The sequence below is a fragment of the Artemia sp. Qi Xiang Cuo genome, chromosome 3 (genome assembly GCF_049724085.1).
Source record: "Artemia sp. Qi Xiang Cuo chromosome 3, ASM4972408v1, whole genome shotgun sequence".
Taxonomy (NCBI): Eukaryota; Metazoa; Arthropoda; class Branchiopoda; order Anostraca; family Artemiidae; genus Artemia; species Artemia sp. Qi Xiang Cuo.
The window spans coordinates 2,747,978-2,766,463 of record NC_142796.1 but is presented as its reverse complement, the minus strand read 5'-3'; the positions used below and the strand labels follow the sequence as shown (position 1 = coordinate 2,766,463).

The 18,486-nt window shown below is 33.3% G+C and overlaps 1 protein-coding gene across 4 annotated transcripts in view; it reads left to right on the top strand.

Annotated features, from left to right (window-relative positions):
- The window catches only part of LOC148953654 (adenylate cyclase type 5-like), a 118,205-nt gene extending 100,147 nt beyond the window's left edge, over nucleotides 1-18,058 (top strand). For 2 of the 4 annotated variants that reach the window (XM_089108401.1, XM_089108400.1), the window contains 2 exons: nucleotides 5,066-5,190; nucleotides 13,497-18,058. In XM_089108401.1, the coding sequence (XP_088964527.1) occupies nucleotides 5,066-5,190; nucleotides 13,497-13,655 (284 nt within the window). In that variant the 3' untranslated portion in view covers nucleotides 13,656-18,058. The remainder of the gene's footprint in view (nucleotides 1-5,065; nucleotides 5,191-13,496) is intronic. The other 2 variants (XR_016143759.1, XM_089108402.1) reach the window with 2 other exon arrangements.
- The last annotated feature ends 428 nt before the right edge of the window (nucleotides 18,059-18,486 follow it).

Genomic DNA, 18,486 nt, shown 5'->3' with positions numbered 1-18,486 from the left:
ACAGGAAACTATAAGGAATACAAGCTCAATTAAAGTAGCTGCCCCAGTCAAGATCCTAAATTTAGTTTTGAAACAAAATATTAATTAGTTATGCTCTTTTTTGTTTAAAATTGTCTGAAGTCATATTATTTCCACAAAAATTTAAAAGTTTAAAATTTCCTCGACATTAGCAAAAAAATCAATAAAAATAAAGATGGTTCCGTTCTTTCCTATAGACCTATTAGTCTGTTGTCTAATGTTGAAAAACTTTTTGAACAATTAATGTTGAAAAAATTTATTCCTCATGTTACACTAATAATTGGATCTCTGATTCACAATTTGGCTTTGGAAAGAATGAATCAACAATAGACGCATTATATAATATCTAATCAATAGTGAAAAAAATAAAATGTCAAAATTGTTCACGCGAAAAGCACAATTTTTGTTTGATATTAAAGTTGCGTTTGATAAGGCTTAGCATACGGGCATTATAAAAAAGCTAATAGATAAAAAACGTCCTGTTAGTGGTAAAAACCTAATTTACAGTTGCTTACATGATAGATTTGTCTGATCTGAAAATGTCACTTCCCTCAATTTTGAAAATTCATGCCCCCAAGGTGGCATATTATCTCCATTCCTTTGGTCTATAAACATAAAAGACTTGCTTGGGCTAAATATTGACACCGATTTCAAAGTTCAAGCCTACTCAGGCGATGCGTGCGTTATTTGAATATTTAATGGCTCGAATTGCTTTGAAACAAAAATGGCTTGATAATTGAAAGTATGGAAGGACTGGTCACAAATGTCTTCAAAAGATTTATTGATTGGTTTTCAAATAACAAACTCACCTTTGATACGAATTTAAAAAAAACAAGTTTTTATAACTGAAAGTAAGGAGCGACATTAAAACTTAAAACGAACAGAAATTATTCCGTATATGAAAAGGCCCGTCCTCTCCTCAATGCCACGCTCTTTACGCTAAAGTTTTTTATTGTTTAAAAAAAATAGAGTTGTGAGAAAGTCAAACTTTAGCGTAAAGAGCAAGGCGTTGAGGAGGGGACAGCCCCTTTCATATACGGAATAATTTCTGTTCGTTTAAAATTTTACTGTCGCTCATTACTTTCAGTAATAAAAACTTGTTTTTTTTATTTAATTTTTGAACGTTTTTGAATAAATGCAGGTTTTGATCTTGGCTCACAGTAAATGAATAATTAAAACAAAATTTTCATATTAATTTACTTTTATTTGGTTAAATGGCTTTCTCGAAACTTGTTTCATTTTATTTACGAACGTTTTTATTAGAAATAAATATACGTAACTTACGAATTAACTTACGTAACGAACTTCTATATTCATATATTTTTAATACATATATTAGGAGGTTCGCCCCCTAGTCAATACCTTGCTCTTTAAGCGAAAGTTCTAATTTTGTTCCAATTCTTTAAAAATGACCGCTTAATCACAAAGGCCGTTAATTAGAATAAATAGCTCTTATGAAAGTACTAAAAAGATCTCTGGCTTAAAGAGTGAGGTATTGACTAGGGGGTGAACCCAATCATATATGTAATATTTTCTGTTCGTTTAAAGTTTTGATGGTGCTGCTGTTGCAGTTGAAAAACTTGTTTTTTTATATTTAATTTCTGATCTTCTTTTAAATAATGCTGGGAAGTCTGGCGTCCCCTTCATAGCAATGTCCCTTCCCCCATGAAAACTTCCTTCATGGAAAGATCCTCCTATATAACCCCCGACCCAAGGCACGTACGCAGGAATTTGTTTCGGGGAGGGGGGGGGCAATTTGTTTCGGGGGGGGGGCCAAATCCTTCAAACCCATTATTCTGTGAGAAAAATCAGAAAATTATGGGAAAATGAAAAAAATCGTGAGATTTCGTGGGGGGGGGCGGGCCTGGAGGCCTCCCCCTGCGTACGTTCCTGCCTGACCTCCCCCCTCCACTACCAGGAAAAATCTCCCCTGAAAACGTCTGTACTGTATACTTCCCAATAACCAATACTATATGTTAACATTGGGTGAAGTTCATAGCTGTCAGCCCTCCTCCCGGGAACTTCGGGGGATTAAGTCATCCTAAAAGACTTACTTATAATATTTTGGAACATGCTGAACAAAATGGCCATCTCAAAATTTTGATCAGGTGACTTTGGGAAAACAATGAGCGCGGGAGAGGGCCTAGTTGCCCTCCATTTTTTTGTTCACTTAAAAAAGGCACTAGAACTTTTAATTTCCATTCCAATGAGCCCTCCCACGATATTCTAGGACCACTGGGTCGATACGATCACCCCTGGAAAAAAAAAAAAAAAAAAATAAACACGCACCCTTGATCTTTCTTCTGGCAAGAAATGGAAAATTCCACATTTTTGTAGATAAGAGCTTGAAATCTCTACAGGTTCTCTGATACGTGGAATATGATGGTGTGATTTTCATTCAGGTTCTATAACTTTTACGGGGTCTTTCCTCCTTTTTTCGAAAATCAGCCAAATTTCCTCAGGCACGTAACTTTTCATTGGTAGGATTAAACTTGATGAAACTTATATATTTGAAATGAGCATTCAAATTTGATTCTTTTTATGTATCTATTTGCATCAAAATACCGTTTTCTAGAGTTTTGGTTACCACTGAGCCGGGTACCAATAACCAATACTGTATGTTAACATTGGGTAAAGTTCATAATTTTCAGCCCTCCCCTTGGGGGCTTCGAGTGATTAAGTCATCCTAAAAGACATAGTTATAATATTTTCGACCATGCTGAACAAAATGGCTATCTCAAAATTTTGATCAGATGACTTTGGGAAAAAAATGAGCGTGGGAGGGGGCCTAGTTGCCCTCCATTTTTTTGGTCACTTAAAAATAGCACTAGAACTTTTAATTTCCGTTCCAATGAGCCCTCCCGCGATATTATAGGACTAATGGGTCGATACGATCACCCCTGGGAAAAAAAACAAAAAAAAAGCAAAAAAACAAAAAAACAAATAAACACGCATCCGTGATCTTTCTTCTGGCAAAAAATGGAAAATTCCACATTTTTATAGATAGGTGCTTGACACCTCTCCAGTAGGGTTGTCTGTATACTCGGAATCTGATGCTTTAGTTTTTACTCGCGTATTGTAGCTTTTAAGAGGGTCTTTTCTCCTTTTTTTAAAAACCAACCAAATTTTCTCAGGCCCGTAACTTTTGATAAGTAAAATTGAACTTCATGAAGCATGTATATCTTAAATTAGAATTAAAATCTGATTCTTTTGATGCATCTATTGGTATCAAAATTCCGTTTTTTAGAGTTTCGGTTACCATTGAGCCGGGTCGCTCCTTACTTACAGTTCGTTACCACGAACTGTTTGATAAAATCAAAACAGCAGGCATTTCAAATTTATTTAACAGCAGGCATCAATCTCCTCCTATTAAGTTGTGCTTCTGTGTTAATATGAATAAAATCCAATATAACGTGAAATACTTGGGTGTTATGTTAGATAGGAAGTTGCTTTGGTCTCCTCCTATTACTAACAGATTGCATTCCACTAGACAATATTCCATCTGCCTCCTTCGTATTGTCAGATCAATTTGAGGGCTAGAACCTTTAGCCCTAAGCTTGATGCATAAAAGTGCTGCTGAAAGTACTATTCTATATGCTGCTCCAATATGGATTAGTGTAATTATGAAAACGTATATAAGGAAAGCCCTTCTTTCAGCTTAAAGCCCTTCCCTGATTTTAATTTACAAATATTTTAGGGCTGCTGCAAGTAAGGTCTTAGCCACCATTTCTGGGGTAGTCCCAATCAACTATTGGGTTGTTGATATATCCTTGTTAAGTTGTTTTTAACAAAAATCTTTCTAATGTCTCACCTGTCTTATTTTCATTATCTTGCCATTCTGTCGATCATAGCACCTTTATTGAAGAGCTAGCTGATCAATTTTTATTACAACACAAAACGGCACCATTCCCTCTCTTGCTGTTACCCTACCATTTTCCCATTAAGTCACTAACAAAGTATCTATCTAATAATGTCTAAAAATATTGTTGCAACTTGGTAACTTCTATTAAGAACTTAATTTGTGGCATACCTGTTCTCTATTCAATCCCTCCTTAAAACAAAACTAATTAGGGTGTAAAGAATGAAAAATCTTATGATATTAACAGAGTCAATTAGTGATTAACTTTATTAATTTTATGGTTTAACAGGGGAAAAATTAAAGTAGATATATAATTCGTCACACTATATCACCCCGCCAACCTTCCTCACCTTTGATAGAACTTCTTTTATTTGTGTATTCTAAAGCTTAGAGAATAGGCAGTAACAATTAAATTCAAATTATCAAACTAAAAAAAGACCTTAAAATCCAATCAAATAGATACCTTACATACTAAAAGATAGAATTTATCAAGTAGAAAAACTCTTTAGTGACCAAATTGATCAAGTCCCAACACTGAAAATTCCAAAGTCAAAGACAAAAGTACATAGTGAAGTAAAAAAAAACAAAAAAAAAAAAAACATTGGATTACGTTTTATTTTAGTATATCAATTATCCTGTGAGGAAAATAGTCTGGAATTTGTTGTGTCAATTTATACGAACAAAATTCAGTTACTAAAAGGAAAAAAGGCTTATCAGGTACTTGAAAAGCCTAATAAAATATATAACTTCAAAGTAAAATACATTTTTATTAGCTACACACTGTTAAATATACTTCTCAAGGACCTTTTTTACAACGTTCTTAGATGATTTTAATTCAACAAGAATATTAATTACCATTTTAATTTAACTATCAATCATTTTGTGGAAGAAAAATATCAAAGATTTTTCTAGTATCAATTTATGCCTGGAGAATATTCTTCCGCAGATTTCTCTGTCGTAAACTAGATTATAAAAAATTATAATTTTGATTTCAAAATAAATTTCTGTTCTTTTTGTGCTAGTCCTTATTTTTGGGGAATAAATTTGTGATTTACTGTAGCTGAAGGTCAATTAAGTGGCTTTCATGATATAGACCTACTCAAAAATGTTCAAAGTGAAATTGGTAAGATTGAATTCTTAAAAGCTCAAAGTAATATTCTAATCTAACTATTTGATTTATTTTATTAGGAATAAACATTGGGCCAGTGGTTGCTGGCGTAATTGGTGCAAGAAAGCCTCAATATGATATATGGGGTAATGCAGTCAACGTTGCAAGCCGAATGGATTCCACCGGAGAGTTGGATAAAATTCAAGTAATTCATATACACTATATTTTTTCTATCGATACCAGAAACATCTAAAGAAAAAATTAAACAATATTAAAAACTAATCTCGTTGTTGCGCCAATGACATCCCTCTGAAACTTCCGGACCTGAATAACTTTTCTGTTCTGATTTTTCTTTGTTTTCTTTTTTTCCTCTTTCCCCTTTTAAGGATTAAATTGTTCCTTTACTATTCCTCTTTGTTTATGCACGTAGTTGATTACTTATGGATCATAAGTAACTAAATACAGACCGGAGTATCCTAATAATGAAACATTTTGCGACGTATCAGACAGTGTCTCAGGAAGAAAAACGCAGTTAAAAAGACAAAGACGCTGTTAAAAATTTTAAAAAAGTAAAAAGAGAGAGAGAGAGAGAGAGAGAGAGAGAGAGAGAGAGAGAGAAAGAGAGAGAGAGCAGAGAGAGAGAGACAGAGAGAGAGACAGACAGACAGACATACAGACAGACAGAGAGAGACAGAGAGACAGAGAGAGAGAGAGAGAGAGAGAGAGAGAGAGAGAGAGAGAGAGACATAGAGCGAGAGAGAGAGAGAGAGAGAGAGAGAGAGAGACAGACAGACAGACATACAGACAGACAGACAGACAGAGAGAGATAAAGACACAGAGAGAAAGAGAGAGAGAGAGAGAGAGAGACATAGAGAGAGAGAGAGAGAGAGAGAGAGAGAGAGAGACAGACAGACAGACAGACAGACAGACAGACAGACAGACAGACAGACAGACAGACAGACAGACAGACAGACAGAGAGAGACAGAGAGACAGAGACAGACAGACAGACAGACAGAGTGTAGTCCATTTGGGCTTGTCCCAGCCAAGGATATGAATGGGACCACAATTAGTGACAAATAGGAGTTAAAGAGACATGGATACAAATTTTTAATATTGGGCTAAACCGTGATACAGTTACAGAAAATGGCTTAGAAGACAGTGAAAAAGTTTGTGACAGTTAAGAAAGATATATTTTGTGACAAAAAATTAGAAAGCGTAGAAAAAACATTTAAAATAAAACAGCCCAACTTGCTGTTCGTATGGTAAATATTGTATTTTAAATACGAATTTTGTGCAGTTAGAAATAAATTACTTAAGATAACAAATATGATTTTGAAATAGGGAAAGCAACCGGGGACTATAAGAAAGCTTTAATTAAACCCATATAAGAATAATCATAAGAGTAACTATAGCGGCATTAGCTTGGTTTCTATTCGAAGGAGATTATTCTACATGATGGTACTATTTAGACTGAGATATGCTGTAAAGCAAGTCTTGAGAGATCAACAGCCCGTTTGCTTGAAGGGGATAGGGTGTAACTACCGAATTTTCAGTTTTAGACTAATGATTTTAAACTGCCTGAGTCATAGACCCATACAGCAAGCGTTTAATTAAGCCACTAGAAGAGTTTCAGCCAAGGTTCTATTTTATCGAGGTATACCAGATACATGCGTTAAAGTTATTTGTGGCATGTATGGGAATAACATTACTGCAGCTAAAAATTTGAACATTTCTTACTGAATCAAGAGTTAAAGAGGGTTATGCTCTACCCATGGTTACCAACTTGCACACTTTACGTGTGAAATGCACTGAGTGAAATTGAAAATCACTCTTTTTGGGTGTCAGTTTTCATTCATTTTTAACACCACTAGTTGACAAATTCATCAGAATTGGCACAGAGTGGCCAATTTACACACTTCTCGTGTGAAGTGCACTTTTTTTTTTTATCTCAGAGGGGATGCGGAAGAGGGGATGCGCAAATTTTTTGACAAACTCTTTTTGAGCAAAAAAAATTCTTTTTGGCCTTGATTTGTACTATTTTAAGATTTAGGCAGTTGGCAATCCTGGTTCTACCTCCATTTATATGAATAATTTTGATATACTTTTCCATCAACAAGACCGCTAAGGCTATTAGACTGTTATTAATATAGTAAATGGCAATGCTAAACAAAAGGTTATGGTATAATAAAACTCTCTAAAACTTAGGTTATATTGATAATATGAGGGGCTTAGATGAAAATGTAAAAAAAGTGAGTGATTTTTTGGAGCTCAGAGCTCAAGAATAGGTTTGTAAATTAACGTTAAGAGGACTAGGTCGCTAAGACTAGGAATAAGCAAATGCTGATCAACGAGAATATGGATCCAGTGAATAGCTTCACTTAGTTAGTATTATTAAAGAAGCTGGGTGCAGTGAAGGTGTTAAGGAGCAGTGAAGGTGTTAAGGTGCAGTGAAGGTGTTAAGGTGCAGTGAAGGTGTTAAGGTGCAGTGAAGGTGTTAAAAGTAGAATAGCCAACACCCAGAGTGTTCCATCACGTATGAAAGAAGTTGGAAATATTTGGAAGAGAATTCTCCGAACCAAGATTAAAATATTGGAATCTATAGTGAAGCCAGTGGTTAATCAAGGCTCTGAAATATGAGCACTTTAAAAGACAGAAGATAATTTTGAAGCTTCACAGGCGTATGATGAGAGAAAGTTTGAGATTGTTATACGGTAAAGGCTAAGCATTCAAGTCTTCGGCCTTTTTTAGTTGGTGACGCCAACTAGCTTAAGATGGATTGAATTTATTCTCTGTTTCACTAATTTGAAGAATTTTTACAGTCCACTATCGGCTTTGCCCCCATTGAGAAGCTTGGTTTTGGCAGTTTTGAAAAACTGGCTAAATGAAAAAGTCCTACCTCTTACCCGCCTTAGGCAATTTGGGAGTCATAATTCCACTTCTATTTTCCATTACCCTGTTTTTCTAGCGACTCCATTGGGAAAATTTTCAAAAAGCCCAATGCCTTTCTAAATTTGATTTCTATTGGCCTTCAAAAAACATTTGACCTTGTTAAAAACAATAAATTAGTTAAAATACCTGTTACTGAATTTATAAAACAAAATTTAGAGAGTGTGGATTACTTCCTGGTTAATTGGTTACCTCCTTCCTATTTGATAGATCGTAAAGAGTTAACAATCTGAATCAATGCTCCACTTTTCCGAAATGGAGTACCCCAAGGTACAGTCCTGGATCCCCTATTTTTTCAGTTATGATCAACATCCTCACTAAGGAATTTTCTGACAGATGGAAAATTTTTCGATGACCTGACGGTTGTTAAGACTCATGAAAGAAATTTTATAATCAGCCCAATGAGTATCCTTAATGATTTTGCATATTATGCCTCGGACATAGACATGAGTGTAATCTCTTTCAAATTCATGGCAATTCCAATATGTTTCCCTAAATCCTAAACCCATTTTCTTCATACTGTCCTTACTCACTGCCAATTTTGTAGTTAATACGTCTATAATACGTATTACGCTAATATAGACGTATTAGACGTAATAATATAGACATAAACCACAGATCTAATACCTCCTTAGGCCTCCAAATAAATTTAGTGTCCGCCCGCAGCTCGACTACGATTGTCCACTTCGGCACCCTGACATCTCCCAAAAATAATCAGAAATAATTGAATTCATCCAAAAAAGATCCTATGCAAGGTAAAGTTCCATACTCTCTTCTTCAATAAAAAGCCAAGTTGAAAATCCTAGTGAACAGGAGAGTTACGTTGTTCCTTCATTTTGCAAGGAATGTAAACCAAAATGCCATAACAAACTCTCGTAAGGAAAAAAAAAATCTCCCCAATAGACACTCCCCGCCCGGATCCCGCCTACCTTGGGTTGTTTCTAAACGTGTTCTTACCTTCTCCCCCGTTCGCTTCTTTACCTGAAAATATAAAAAAAAACTTTGTCACATTCATCACAGAAAAATTAAACAAAATATTCCGCTCTAGTTTTGGTCTTTCTTATTTGTGCTCTGGAGCTGCCCAAGTTTTATGTTGTTTCACGTGGTTTATTTTCCCTCTTATTTTTTAACTGTTGTTTTATTTTTTTATATTATTTACTCATTATCTATTTGTCTTATTATCTTATTATGCGGCTTAAGTACTGTGTTTTCACTTGGTTTGTTTCCCCTCTACTTTTTAAATGTTTGTTTTCATTTTTTCACATATATACTTATAGTCTATTTGTGCACTGGTGCGGTCCAAGTTTTTTTTTCCACTTGGTTTGCCTTCCCTCTTATTTTTTAATATTACTTTTAATTTTTTTAATATTTACTTATCGGGAGGCTAGGAGTACCTTCATTTCAAAAAATTTATTTCATTCCATTTCAAAAAATTTAGCGAGGGTATATACACCAGCAAATTTCAATGAGATGTCCCTAAAAATTTGTAATTTCAAATTATTTTTTTTCGATGGGGAGCAAAAAATATTGAAGGTATAGCCTAGTTCCCACTGCATCCCCACATTTAAGACCAGGGAAGGCTGTCTTTTCTTTAAACTTCTGCTCTTTACGCCATAAAAATATATAGTTTGTTAAACTCACGATTTAGGGATATTTTGATTAAGATTCTCTTATGTTTCAGATAATTTTGATGTATTTATTACGTATACGATGTCAACTTATAAAAATAGCTGATTTAAAATGAAGCAGTTTATCTGTAAATTACATTAGAAAGTCAAAAATGTTATGCAGTTTTGGATTGTAAGGAAACTTCATTAAAAATGTTTTAGGATATATTTATTTTCTTATTTAAATGAATCGATTACATAAATTTGTTGCTTTTGACCCAGAGACGAATGAGTCAGCGAAATTCGAAAATTCGCTTAAACTCCACTGGAATTTCACTGAAAATTTGGCTGAAATCTGCTTTTTGACACCTTCACAAGACATATTTCCTCCAACCTAAAAAAAATAATAATAAAATTATACTAAAAAACACATTTAACCGAAAATTGTGGGCAGATCTATTCTTAATAATTGAAATACTTTTTGACTTCCTCCTTTCTTAATATGGATTGAACAACGAACGCAAGGGCTCCTCAAATAAAACCAACAATAGCATTAAATTGAATAAGGTTACTTCCCAAAGAAATTGTGGATTCTATTGATATTTTCTGAGTTAGAGCTGGTTGAAGATAAATAGATATATTTCTTAACAGTTTTGACTTGGTTACAATAAAAGCAAAACAGAGTTGACACTGAGAGTCAGAATTATTATTCTAATGGGAAAGTTTGAAAGTGAACAAATTTCGGGGGTTAAACTCTGTAACATCCCTTAGCTGATATTTCTCAACTGACCAAAATTAATACTTCTTCACTATGAATATAAACATTAATACTCAAATTAACAAACTTTCAGCCCTAAAATTTGACTTCATTTTTGAACCAGAAGGAAATTGATATGATAAATTTTTAAACACTTCAATATTGAAGTATTGCTTTGAATTTTTGCTCAGACCAATATATAATTTTAAGAGACTAACCCATCCCCTAATAATGGTAATAGTTGGGTTTTGAGGGCTTCATCTTCCAAAATTAATCGCGAAAATTTTGAGAGGCAGAAGATATATTCTGGAGAAAAGGGTTCGACCATGAGTCTAAGTACTCTTCAAACTTTTTATAAATAGGATGACAGAGAGGGCCTTCGGAATATTATCCCCCCCCCTATTAAATTCAAAAAGTTAAATTGGTTTTGTTTCGACTAATGACTAATGAATTGACGTCCCTCCCTCACACATACGAAAGCATGGACTATAAAATACTTTAGTTGATATAATTTAATCACAACAGGAATCGATCTTGGTTTTTTACCAGGATCGATTTGTTTTATGGCTGGAATTCCCACTGAAAGGAAAAATGTTGATAATCTATGTAATAAAACCAGGTTCTTTGTTCTGGGAGATTTTTAGTCTTTTGTTTTCTAGAAATGTGGATTTTCTTCATTGACTGAAGGATTTATTTATTCACATTTTGTAGAGACAATGCGTTCACTTTCAATGTTTTAGAAAACCAAAGCGTTGCGATGCCAACCTGCTCAGATTTTTTAACTGTAATTTTTTTTAGCAGTAGTTACACTTAATCGTAAGCAGTCGGGAATTGAATGAGACCGTTTGATCCTTCTGTATTCGGGATAAGTTCTGTCCGGGATGTTTTAATGTTGCTCTTTGCTTCTATGAGAACTTTAATCTATATTTAAAGTATTAGACAATCATTTCGTGTATTTGTCAGTTGAAATATAATATTGTATCTCATTTAATTGAAAATTAGTTAAATTTTTTTAATGAATTTGAATCCACTTTTTGACACCTTCACAAGACATAATTCCTCCAACCTAAAAAAAATAATAATAATAAAATTATACTAAAAAGCACGTTTCTGTAAACTAACAAAAAATCTTTACTGATCGCTGTAAACGAAATGTTCAAATAATCCGGGTCGGTTAAAAGCAGGATCAGCCGCTGTGTAGCATGTTTGAAACAGATTTGATGCGGCATGCCCGCATAGAAACAAAAATAGATTCTTGCCGAAAAGGGACTTGTTTAAGAGCAGACGTCACAAGACTTTTTTAGTTTCTTAAACTAATACAAACGTAATAATATGCCAATTCTAAACCAAAAACGACTCTATCGAAATGTGGCATGTATAGGCATCATGTCAAAAAACTGGTTTTTGTCACAAAACTTGAATGTCTCTTGTTTTGGCTTTTGCCAAGGATACAAAGACATATCCATCGTATATATGGGTCTGCTAATTACGAGTTATAGAATTTGTACTTTGAATTGAAGATGGCATATGAGACGCAGATGTCTTATTCTCTTAACCCAAATCTCTTAACCCAAAACATATATCAAACAGTTCGTGATAACGAAGTGTAAGTAAGGAGCGAACCGGCTCAATGGTAACCGAAACTCTAAAAAACGGATTTTTGATACAAATAGATACATCAAAAGAATCAAATTTTAATTCTGATTTCAAGTATATAAGTTTCATCAAGCTTAGTTCTACCCATCAAAAGTTAAGCGTCTGAGAAAATTTGGCTGATTTTTGAAAAAAGGGAGAAAGACCCCTAAAAGCTATAGAAGCTTAATAAAAATCACAACATCATATTCAGCGTATCAGAAACCCTACTGTAGAGGTTTCAAGCACCTATCTACAAAAATGTGGAATTTTGCAATTTTTGCCAGAAGAAAGATGACGGATGCTTGTTTATTTTTATTATTTATTTTTTTCAGGGTTGATCGTGTCGACCCATTGGTCCTAGAATATCATGGGAGGGCTCATTTGAACGAAAATTAAAAGTTCTAGTAACCTCTTAAGTGACAAAAAAATGGAGGGCAACTAGGCCCCCTCCCATGCTCATTTTTTCCCAAAGTCACCTGATCAAAATTTTGAGATAGCCATTTTGTTCAGCATGGTCAAAAATATGATAACTATGTCTTTTAGGATGACTTAATCCCCCGGAGTCCCTGGGGAGAGGGCTGAAAGTTATGAAATTTACCAAATGTTAACATATAGTTTTGGTTATTGGTAAGTATACAGACGTTTTCAGGGGGGATTTTTTCTGGTAGGGGGGGGGGGGGCGGGGGTTAGATGGGAGGATCTTTCCACGAAGTAAGTTTTCATTGGGGAAGAGACATTGCTATGTGGGGGGCGCCGCATTTCCAAGCATTATTAAAGAAAAAGATCAGAAATTAAATTATAAAAACCAGTTTTTTTTAACTTTTGCCATTGGTTTCATATTAGCTTATAGAACAAAAACCAGTTTTTTGACATGATGCCTATACGTGCCACATTTCGATAGAGTCGTTTTTGGTTTAGAATTGGCATGTCATCACCTTCGTATTAGCTTAAGAAACAAAACAAGTCTTGTGACGTCAGCTCTTAAACATGCCCCTTTTCGACAAGAATTCATTTTTGTTTCTATGCGGCCATGCCACATCAAACCTGTTTCAAACATGCCACAAAGCGGCTGATCCTGTTTTCGACCGACCCAATCCCGACCCCAATAATCCAAAATTGTTTTGTAGAAAATGGGAAATACATTTAAAAGATAAACTTATTAAAAGAACACAATATAGAACTTGAAATTTTCATTTCAGAAACAATTGTGAATGATATTAGTGCTTTACAGTTTATATATATATATATATATATATATATATTATATATATATATATATATATATATATATATATATATATATATATATATATATATATATATATATATATATATATATATATATATATATATATATTTCAAGTTGGAAATGCCACTTTAACGCTTTGAATGCATTTTAAGGTCAACTTTTAATATTCTTTACAAAAACAAGAAGTTTTCACCAAATTATTAGTTAAATATATGACCCCTAAAAATTATATTTCCATGAAATTACCACAAAATGGTTAGAAGCAGATGGAGGCCCAATATGGTCAGTATTTCCTTTGATATGTCTCTTATTTCAGGTGACAAAAGATGTGTTTCAAGTACTTGAACCAAAAGGTTATCCGTTAACATGTCGTGGAAAAATCAACGTGAAAGGAAAGGGAGAGATGGTTACATATTTCTTAAATGGATATAGTAGAGACAGAGTCCAACAAGAACGCCCAAAAGAAATATTTTGAAGCTAAACGGATTCCCTGCTGGTGGAAACATTTGATTGAATCAGATTTATTTAGACTGCTTCAAGGTATAAAAGCGCCTCCTAACACTTGGTGAAGTACATCTCTACCGAAGTTTGGAAAATTTTCCGGTCAAAGGATATATGATTTTGGAAGCTAGTCTTAACTATACTATCCTATGCGACAATATTTTTTACTCAAATTGTTTTGTTATTTTGCTCTTAATATTGAACTTAGTTAAAACAAGGTTTACAATCTTAGTTTCAAAGATTGAAATAAAGAAAAAAGAGTCTTAAAAGTGACTTCTTAGAAAATTCTTCTGAAAATATTTCAATAAACTGAGAGAAGAATATACTAACGAAAAAGTAGCTTTTTGAAAATTACAATAAAATCAGTTTCAGATTTACTCTAAATATCTAAGTTATTCGGAAACAGTTTCAGAGCATCAAGTCCGCAGTAGTATTTAGCTTAAAAGGTGTTATATTATAAGAAGTAAATTTTAGTTGACAATTGTAAAACTAAAATGCCATTTTGGCATATCTGGGAAGTAGAAAAAATGCTAGAGCGTACACGTATGAGGTAAATTATCTCTTAAGGGGCCGGACACAAGAAGCTATTTTTGGTACGGATTTGCCAAATCGACACCGAATTGCAAAGAAAATGACAGCAATTCGAGCTTGAAAAATTTTCCAGTTATCAGTTCCGATTGAAAAAAATGGCACCAAATTCCATCATGATCGTACAAAATAAATGTTAAAAAAATGCTCTTCCTCAGGTGCTTCCATCTTCCATTGCTTCCTTCTCTTCAGCAGTAAAATCAAAAGAAATAATTTAAAATACACCATGCAACTGTTGATGAACTGCAATTGACAATTGATGTCCATTATGTTTAGTTTTGAAAATATCAAGCAAAGCTATCGTTTGCCCAATTAGCTTTTGAAATCGGTGTCGAAAAGAGTTACTTGTATCTGGCTTTTAAGATAAACTAACCCATAATCCACAGTTTCCATTCCTCTAGCGTTTGAAAAACGATCCTCAAATTTTTTTTTTCTGTGATCGCATGGTACAAGAACCATGAAAGAACTACAGTGGGGAATAAGCCTATTAAACGAAGCAAATAATTCTTTAATATGCTTTGGACAATGTCCTTACTAAATATTTTAGAATCCGACCTATGTGACTGCGCCGTGTGACTACGAGGGTTTATTTTAATACCGAAAGCATTGACAGTTTACACTGGAAAAAGATTCAACTAACTTTTACTAACAATAAAGCTAATTGCAGAAGGTAGGGTGAACCAGAATAAAAAATAGAGTAAAATACATTGTTATAAGACAAAAAATTTAATTCCTAAGTATTTCTAATTTTACGTTAGGGATAAACACTAAAAAAACACAAATTTCTAAATATTTTTAATGCCAAACGCAGAAGGGGGAAATTGATTGAACCAAAAATGCAAAATTAACTTTCTATTGTAGACTGCGAATCTCAATATGACATAACATGTCACATAATGTTTTTTGAATTGTTGCAGCCAAAGTAAGAGCTATGCTCAGAATTGTCTTCAAGTCACAAGAGCTTAGAGCAATCAAAATATTGATGAGCAGGGTTTACCAGATTTGAATTTTATCCCACTTAAAATATTTCTCTGACTCGTAGACTTAGCTATAAACTGTAGGTAAAAAGACTGTTTTTTCTTAAAAAGTAAACTCTAGCTCTTTGACTCGTCATGTGCTCTTTAAAATTCAGGTAAAAACCTTTTCAAACAAATCCCCTCCCCCTTTCCCACAAATTTCTTTTGGAAGCTCTGTTTTGATTAAAGTCCTTTCAAATGGCCCTGGGATCTAGAATTAAGCTCTAAAACGCGTTTTGGTATTTTCTCAGAATTGCGGTTAAATGCAACTGATGTTAGAGCTGTTAAAAATAAAAAAAATTCTACAAAGAAAGAAAGATTCTTGACAGAGTATAACTATTTTAATTCACCTAAATTTTTATTTTATAAGAAGATACGTATCGAGTAAATATTTTCGTCGATTGAGAAAAGGAAAAACGAAATTTTCTTGAAAGGGGGACACATTGAAATTGACCCTACAAATATGTAGTACGTATATCCTGCACCATTTCATGTGTTTAATTAGGTTGAGTGTTAATCGAAAACACAAATTATTTCTTGCTGAGAAACAGATACCTTTTTAATGATCTTATAACAAGTTTTCTATGCGTCTGTCCTTTCATTTAACTCACCTGTCTTTATTAATGTTTGGCTGGTATGATGTCTTCGAAGTTTTGCATTATTTTATATAAAAGAAACCATACTTTTAATCATGTTTGCTAATTTTGCTAGTTAAAGCCATTGAAAGGCAAAATGGAGGAAAAAATAAAAAACACCGGATAGGTATCCACAAGAGCCATGAAAGAGCAATGGTGTAGCCATGACACCATGGTGACACCATGAAAATGGTGTCATGGATTTATTTATCAGTCATGGTCACTATATCTATCTTACTTTTTAATTCTATGTCTGTTGATAAATAGCTCAACTGTTCAGCATTTATTAGCTTTTCCAACGGTCAAGGTACCATTTTTTTTTCAGGATGTAAAACCATATGGAACATTTTTGATAGTCAGGCTTGACTATTTGTTTTAATTTATATCAAAATCTTTATTATTACTAAGAAAAACGAACAAAATCATTATATTAATCTGCTCTGTTCCTTTGTAGATTTTCTGTTTCTTCGTCCCCTTCGGGAACTGATCTAACTGATGTTTGAAAATTAATGAGAACAACAAAACGCAAATAAATAAGAAATGAAGATGAGAAGCCAATGTTAGGTAATGATAAAATTAATCAAGGTTATAGTTTCACTCACTTAAGTCACAGTATGTGTAATGATGGTGGATTTAAAAAAAGGCGAAAAGTAGAAGAATCAAGACAGTTACATTTTTTAATGCTAGCAAAGCAAGTATATAAAAATAAGTATCTTTTTAAATGTGTTATCTTCTTAAAATAAGTATCTTTTTAAATGTGGGTAGCCTACTTGGGAAGAAATTAGGAGTATATACAGAACGTTTTACTGAGAAAATGTCCAAGGATAGTGATAGATACTAGTTTGAACAACCGTATATTAAACAATGCTGTGCAACGATTTACGCTGTACAAAAGTTTAATCGATAACTTTAAACGAAACAGGCTGCTTAGTGCTTTAATAGAACATAAGTTAAAATTACTAGTTCACTTCTTGTCTGTTTATTCCTATGAGACTAGTGAGTTTGGCCCAATTTCCCTAAATGAGGAAACAGGTCTACATAATCCATTTCAAAAACAAAGACGGAAATCCTGGTTTTCGAAAGTGTCGTCCTGTTTCTTTCGCTCCCATATCCTTAAAACTATATGAAGGATTCCTCGTAGATTTGGTAAAAGTGAAATTTCAACCTCTTACCAATCTGAGGCCATTCGGGAACCTTAAATTCACACCTACCTCCTATCCCCTTGTTTTTCTTATTGATTCAATAGGGAAAATTCTCGCATTTTTTGGGTCGGGAGGGTTTTCCTAAAAAAATATCCTTTTTCTGATTTTACACTAAGCATATTTTCATTCTTTTTTTATTTTGTATATGAAAAACATAAAGTATGACCCTTCCCTCTAGATTAGTTTTTGGGGAGGAGATAGGGGATTTCAAATTTAGCTTTTTGCAGGAAATGAGAAAGCATTTTTTATTAAACCACCAAAATGAAGCACATGCTGTTTCTTTAACATAAAATATGACCCTTCCCTCTAGATTAGTTTTTGGGGAGGAGATAGGGGATTTCAAATTTAGATTTTTGCAGGGAATGAGAAAGCATTTTTTATTAAACCACCAAAATGAAGCACATGCTGTTTCTTTTTCCTTTCTTATACTTTTCGTCAGACAAGTTTCGCTACTAATTTGTGATGAAGGTCATTATTTATATTCCTCCACTCGGATTAAAAATGCTTAGGATTGAAAGACAGGTCAAACTTAGCTAGGTACTTCTTGAAAAACTCATAGAAATCCATAAGAAGAAATCCTTGAAATACCGACTAGATGGTCTAAAAGTTGAAAAAATTTTTTTTTTTAGTATATTTCAGAATCAGTTTTTTGCTGAAGACTTTTCTAACATGCTTATTTTATTCTTTTCAGTTGACTCTATATTTGTTAGGACAAGTATCTGCCCCTATTCTTTCACTGCTATGTAGAATCGTATAGCATGTATTATTTCAAGTTGAATTATAGTATATGCAGCACAAATAAGGAGCAATGTGATTTATGGAGAAAATTATTTTACGTGTACCACATTTATTTTTATAAAATGTAATCCTCACTTTGTCAAAATAGGTGTGATTGTGAAAAGAACATTCCGTCAATTATAAATTAAGATAGTGTTAATTAAATTAAATATTTTGTAATATTGATATTGGATTTTAAATGAAATATTATATCTATTTATGATTAAAATTTGTCATTACATTTGTTTGTGTTAAATATCAAATTGTTTAGATTACATAAGCAACTACATATAGGGTCAGAACTTTAGGACTAGTTCTTCTAACATCAATTCTCCAACAGTTTTCCCTAATTTATTCAATTTTAGTTAATTCAAAAGATTAGAATGTTACAGAAATTTTTTAGAAGAGGGTCCTCACTGTTTTGGGTTATTATACGTTGGTTTAACAAGAAATGATTCTATAATCTTAAGAGCATGGCAATGAAAATTTCGAAGAAATTTTCTAAATTCAGAAAAACAAAGAAACTTGAAATATTTCGTGAGTCATATAAGATTTAGGACAATAGTTCAAAGTCTTAACTTAGATTT